This window comes from Cryptomeria japonica, chromosome 6 (assembly GCF_030272615.1).
Source record: "Cryptomeria japonica chromosome 6, Sugi_1.0, whole genome shotgun sequence".
NCBI classification, from domain to species: Eukaryota; Viridiplantae; Streptophyta; class Pinopsida; order Cupressales; family Cupressaceae; genus Cryptomeria; species Cryptomeria japonica.
Window position 1 is genome coordinate 176625252 of NC_081410.1, and position 6892 is coordinate 176632143.

The 6892-nt window shown below is 38.2% G+C and overlaps 1 protein-coding gene across 1 annotated transcript; it reads left to right on the forward strand.

Moving 5' to 3' along the window:
* Positions 1 to 466: 466 nt before the first annotated feature.
* Positions 467 to 5647, forward strand: LOC131073829 (receptor-like protein kinase HSL1). Its single transcript, XM_058010344.2, has 2 exons — positions 467 to 3420; positions 4602 to 5647. Exons 1-2 carry the CDS (start codon positions 831 to 833, stop codon positions 4961 to 4963), a joined length of 2952 nt encoding a protein of 983 aa, XP_057866327.2. The 5' UTR covers positions 467 to 830; the 3' UTR covers positions 4964 to 5647.
* The last annotated feature ends 1245 nt before the right edge of the window (positions 5648 to 6892 follow it).

Below are 6892 nucleotides of genomic sequence, written 5' to 3' on the forward strand. Positions count from 1 at the left end.
CAATTCTCTTTTTCCCTCGTCCAAAATTTTCCAAGTCACGAAGCTTCAAATCAAACATCAATTATAACTTTTTTATGACTGAAATGACTGGTGGTGGGTGAAAAATCTAATCTTGAAGATTTGTGTCCCTCGAACAGTGTGCCTGAGAACGAAACAGAGTCACATAAAGAATTTCAAAATGGGGCCCGAACCTCTTTTTCTGTAACGGAAGGGCCCCCAATTCATAATATAATAATAATAACCCAGACTCTACATTTGCCCAATTCATTGAATAATGTGCAAATGGCACGATTCAATCGCCTGTGAGGCGGTTTCAACAACTAATGATGAATCATTTGCCTCAGATTCCCCACTGATTTGATCGATTTTGACACTAGGAGGCCAAATCAAGGACTAATGCACAGTCATTTCTCCCAGTCATTTCTGTCTTTAAGTCAATGCCCGACAGATTTGGTCCCGCGTACGTTACAGAGCATAAAACTTTTGTTTGGTACAGCGTGGAATTTTTTTTTCTCATGTTCTCACTGCGTAGAAATTTGTGGTCGATTTCTCGCTAGGTAGCAAAATGTCGCTGTAGTTGGTGTGAAACTGTACCGCCGGCTATAGATGTGGGTTCAAAGTAATGTTTTTTGTGCCATTTCTCGAATACCCAAATGCGGAGCGTTATGTTTAGATAGAGATAGCTATGGCAAGAACATGCGTTTTCTTGCACCATTGTGGGACCTGGGGGAAGATTTAGCGGGAACAGGTTATGGTGGGTGGGTGGGTGTTCTTGAGTATTGCAATGGATTAGTTCAACAATTGTGTTGGGCTTTGCAGAGGTTACAGCCATGGCTTACAGGCTTTTATGGCTTGTTTTTCTAATGGGTGTCTTTTTTCTGGGGAGGGGGGAGTCTCAGGAGGACCTAATTTTGCTGCAGCTGAAAAGTGAGTTGGTGGATTATGATGGGGTTCTGAACAACTGGATACAATCTGATGATTCTCCCTGTGAATGGAAAGGGATTACATGCGACCCGGGGTCGAAATTCGTTGTGGGTGTTGATCTGACTAGTGGAAACCTTTCTGGGTCGTTTCCCAGTGTAGTCTGTCGGCTGCCCCATCTCAGGAATTTGTCTCTGGCGTACAATAACATTGGCGGTACGCTGTCTCCTAACCTTTCGATGTGCAGGAGACTTGAGCATTTGGATTTATCTCAGAATCTCTTTGTTGGAGACCTGCCTGATTTTATATCAGATCTGTCCGAATTGAAATATTTGGACCTGTCTTCTAACAACTTTTCGGGTTCGATTGCCTCGGGGTTTGGCAAGCTTCCAAAGCTTGAGATTCTGAACCTGTGCTGTAATTTTCTGAATGGAACTGTTCCGGCCTTCCTGACGAATTTGAGCAACCTTGTGGAGTTGACGTTAGCAAATAATCCCTTTGCTCCGTGGAATTTGACAGAGGGTATAGGTAAACTGTCAAAGTTGCAGAATATATGGGTGCCTAACAGTTGTCTAATGGGTGAGATTCCTGAATCTATAGGCAGTCTGCTACATTTGGTAAACCTGGACCTGTCGCTGAATCAGCTCACCGGCGCCATTCCAGATAGCATTTCACAGTTGAAAAGCATTGGGCAAATTGAGCTTTATGGTAACCGTTTAACAGGACCCATTCCTCGAAATCTGAGCGGGCTAACTGCTCTCAGAAGATTCGATGCTTCCATGAATATGCTTGAAGGGACTATTCCTGAGAGCTTGGCTGCCTTACCGCTGGCGTCTCTGAATCTTTTTGAGAATCGTTTAGAAGGCATCATTCCAGGGGCCATTGCTGATTCCCCAAATCTGTACGAGTTGAAACTGTTCTCAAATAAGTTTTCAGGAAACCTTCCCAAAAAATTAGGGGAGAACTCTCCGCTTGAAATACTGGATATTGTGAATAACAATCTGAATGGCCCATTACCCTCAGGTCTTTGCAAGCAAGGTAAGCTATCAGCTCTCAATCTTTTCAACAACCGGTTCACAGGCCAACTTCCTGAGAAGTATGGTGATTGTCTGAGCCTCACTAGGGTGCGAATGCAGAACAATCAACTTACTGGAGAAATACCTAGTTCGATTTGGGGGCTTCCTCATGTTTCTCTTCTTGACCTTAGCAACAATCAGTTCAACGGCACGATTTCTTCTGAAATTGGAAATGCTGGAAATCTCTCCGTGCTGAACATATCTGGAAACCAGTTTTCAGGACCTCTTCCTTCTCAACTAGGAAAGGCGACTAATCTTTCTGTAATAGATGGCAGTTACAATCAGTTTACAGGATCTCTGCCCCCCAGCTTAGGTTCACTTTTTCAGCTGGCCAAGTTCGACCTTCAGGGGAACCAGATATCAGGTGGTTTGATTACTAATATACAGTCATGGAGTCAACTGACCGAGCTGAACCTATCCAAAAACAGGATTTTAGGTCCTATTCCTCCAGAGTTAGGGCAGCTGCCAGTTCTTACTTATCTGGATCTCTCTGTCAATACCTTGGAAGGTGCAATTCCTGTCGAGTTGGGTAATTTGAAACTTAATATCTTCAATGTTTCAGATAATCAGTTGACGGGAATGGTTCCTGCTGCTTTCCGCAATAGTTTTTACGAATCAGGTTTGTTGGGAAATGCTGGGTTGTGTGGTGATGGTTTTAAATCAATAAAATCTTGTTCTGGAAAGGAGTACAACAGAAAAGGGAACAGCCGGAGTACATGGTTGCTCATTGTAATTTTTGCTTTAGCAGTCTTCATTTTGTTGCTAGGGCTCGCCTGGTTTTATAGAAAATACCGCCTGTACAGTGGGACTAGAGATGTGGAAATGTTGGAGGACAATAAATCTGCCTGGATGCTTACTTCCTTTCACAAATTGGGTTTCAGGGGATATGAAATTTTGGATTGCATAGACGAGGGAAATGTGATTGGAAGCGGTGGATCAGGAAAGGTGTACAAAGCAACCCTTGGTAGCGGGGATATGGTGGCAATCAAGAGGCTCTGGAGTGTTTCGGATGCTAGCAATGATAATGGATTCAAGGCAGAAGTTGAGACTTTGGGACAAATCAGGCACAAAAACATTGTTAAACTATGGTGCTGCTTTGCTAATAGAGATTCTAATCTTTTGGTGTACGAGTACATGCCTAATGGTAGTTTGGGGGATATCCTTCGTGGTCCCAAAGCAGGTCTCCTTGATTGGCCTACACGGTACAAAATTGCAGTTGGAGCAGCTCAAGGTTTGGCATATTTGCATCATGATTGCGTGCCTCCTATCATTCACCGTGATGTGAAATCTAATAATATATTGCTGGATTCTGATTTCAATGCGCGGGTGGCTGATTTTGGGCTTGCCAAGATCATTCAAAACCATGAGAAGGGAATGGGTTTAATGTCTGCAATTGCTGGCTCGTATGGTTACATAGCTCCAGGTATGTAGCTCTCTCTCTCTCTCTCTCCCTCAGCACAAGCAAGCAAATCATTTTATTTTCACTGCAGATTTTATTGCATATATCCTCGATGCCTAAGCCTTTCAAAAGCACAATATCATAATATAAGAATAAATGAGTAATACAAGATTGTAGGCCTTACATGGCGACTACAATCATAGCAAACAGTAGGTGGAGGGGAGAGCAAGTAAATTCTCTGCATGGTTAAAGATCAGTTATGAAATTTACGTCTAACCTACTTATGAAGTGGTATAATTGCAAAGTTTCTTCCCTGTGCCAGGTCAATCATTATTTTCTAGCTTTAGGAGCCATCCATTGCCTCAGCGCATCTTGAGCCACTTAATATTTTTTATCCTTCTTTGCTTTTAGTTAGATTTATGCCTTATCAACTGCAAATCAATATGCCACGTGTTTGGAGAGAAACATGAAGAGTAAGCTTGAGTCGATATTTCTTTAGGGTTTTGATCATGACTGTTTGAGGGCCAGGGTTTTCTTCCATCTTAAAGGACCCTGTAGGTTAACCCTTTAATCCTAAAAGGGAAGTTGAAATAAATCAAACTAGGGTTTTGGGAGGATTTAAGGCGAATACAATTGATGCACCAAGCCCAAGTGCCAATGTTGGTATGATTCTGTGGAGACCAAAACATTTACAACACTGATTTAGACACTTTAAAACCCAGTCTTTTGATTTGCTGGATTACTGAATTACAGGTAATCCATGGACTGAGGTCCTAGGTATAAGATCCTTTCCATAAAAGAATAAATGATTGAGGAATAAATTTCAAACACTCATGTTTTTAGAGCCATGAATTGCTCCTGTTGGAGATCGAATATAGTGATGATGGAAGAGATTTTTTGGTTCAAACTGGGATCAAACCTAAAAGCAATGGAGGTATTTTTCTTATCGCTCATCTTCTATAGAAAACACCCCTCAGATATTCTTTCGTTCTGTTGTGGTTAATAGGATCTCTTATCATCAGTTGTGCAGGTCAGGGCAAATTCTAATTAGAGTTTTGTAGGTCAAGCCAAATTCTAATTTGAATTACAGTTTTAACTTTTAATAAATCTTTGATGTATAGAAGCAGCCATTTCTTCCTATTTCAAATTTCAATCGGGAATATAGAGTTTGTCAGCTGATTTGATCCTTTTTATGCTTGATTCAGAGTATGCCTACACCCTGAAAGTGAATGAGAAGAGCGATATCTATAGTTTTGGTGTGGTGCTTTTGGAGCTGGTGACAGGCAAACAGCCAGTCGATCCCAAATATGAGGAAAACAAAGACCTTGTGAAATGTGTGCGCAGCAAAGTTGAGCAGCACAATGGTTGGCAAGATGTATTGGATCCTAGGATTTCAGATGGCTTCATGGAGGAAATGATTCTGGTTCTCAAAGTAGCTCTCCTCTGCACCAGTGCTTTGCCCATCAATCGACCCTCAATGAGGAAAGTCTTGGAGATGCTGCCCGAGTATGAGCAACAATACAAGCATATGGATTTCAGCAAGGATGCCAAGCTTATCTCCTTATAATGACGAAAAAAGATCACACTTTGTCAGATTGAATTTTACTCTTTTGTGCTTTAAAATGGACTTATTTTGCTTGGTGTTCTGCACTGCACTATTAAAAGTGGGTACCTTGCTAAACACCCACATTTGGTCATGTAGTTCAGATTCTATATCCATCATTAACAAGTATTGTCTATAATATATATAGATACATGGTTGTCAAAGACCCCAGTCTGGTCCTTTAATATGGGGAGGATCTATATCTACGAGTAAGAGCTATTTTGTTCCTTGTATATATACAGACCTTGCCCAAAAACCTGGCTTGGTCTTTTTGTTCATGATTTATATCTAGAAGTAAGAAGCACTTGTTCCTTGCAAATATACTCCTTGCCAAAGGCCCTGGTTTGGTATGTTGTTCTGGTATGTATATCATTGGATTATTCATTCCTTGCCAAAAACTCTTGGTGTTTTTGTCCTGATATATATCCACGAACAGGATGCATTTTCATCTTAAGAATATATACACACCTTTGTGGTGCAAACCAACTTGCTGCTCATTTACTGTTTTGTAGATAAAAGTGTGCCTTGGGCAAATAGAGTTAGAGAAAGTTGCAGCAGGTCAGTAGTTCTTCATGCTTATGGATAGAGTTGTAAATTGTAATACTGTTGAAAATAGCAAATAAGAAATTATTTAAGCTCTGTACTTGATGTGACTGTCGTTCCAAATGGATTCCTCCATAGAAAGAAAAAAAAAAGACCAACCTAATTTTCACGAATTTCAATTCAATCCCACAAATATCAATTCAATCACAATTTCTCACCTTCCCCACCACTTCTATCAATAGTTTTGGCCCGTGACAATTTCCCAGGTTAAGTACTTTAGTTACGTTCCATCTTTTTACTCCAACGTGTACGTGGGATTTAGGTTTATTTGGTCTCTGCCATTAACGTATGACGTCCGATATGTAGCATGGAATTCATGTTTACGTAGACTGATATTGCAGTATTTAATTCCTCATTTTTTTAATAGATTTGATTTTAAAAAATTGTATTTTCATATTATTCATTATTCATTTTCAGATTGTTCTGTGATTTTTTCAGTATTAATGTTTCAGATCATACTACATCATCTATCATGAGGATGAAACAATAATTAGAGAGTAGAAAATCTATCATGAAAATGAAAACAATAGTTCGAAAGTAAAAAATCACATAGCACAATCCAAAAATGAATAATAAAAATATTATGAACTAGAAATTACAGGACTTTAATTGTATTTTCATCAATTTTGTAAAGTAGCTATTTATAACTAAAGGATGAATGTTCATTTGTTAACAATTTTTAATAATGTTTGTGGAATTTTTCTTTTGAAGGTATTAAATCACATCTACTGAACAAAGAGATTAAAAGTTCAAGACTTTATATTGTTTTCTATTATGAGATAAAGGAAATAAACTAATTATTGGATGAGACTCGATGTTAGATGTATTCTATATGGATTATGAAAGTAATAATTTTATCTCTTAGAAATAGATATGTAATAAATATTTTTTAACAATAGATTTAATAACTATATATTAATTTCAATAGTTTTGAATAATAGTGAGAAATTAAATTTAAAATACATTAAATTTTTTTATTTAAGTGTTGAAATTAGAAGATGTATAAAAATTGCAATAAAAATAAGAAATTTATGTGTATGATATAAAAAGGAGTATTTAGAATTAGAAAAGATTGAGTGGAGTGTATGTTATCAATCAAATGTTATGAGGTAGAAATAGAAATAGAGGTATAAGTTTAAGGCAATGTCTATACAACATACAAGATGTACTTTTGACTATTACTATTAATTAACTAAAAATTAAAAAATCATTGTATTCTAATTTTTAATTAATTAATAAATATGATCAAAGGTGCATCTTATATGTTGCATGGACAAAAGTAAATTTAAT

What these genes read in the sequence shown, in the direction of transcription:
- LOC131073829 (XM_058010344.2), top strand. Translation starts at nt 831, where the DNA reads ATGGCTTACAGGCTTTTATGGCTTGTTTTTCTAATGGGTGTCTTTTTT. An exon ending in GTATGGTTACATAGCTCCAG is followed by an intron (nt 3,421 to 4,601) that starts GTATGTAGCTCT and finishes TGCTTGATTCAG; the next exon opens with AGTATGCCTACACCCTGAAA.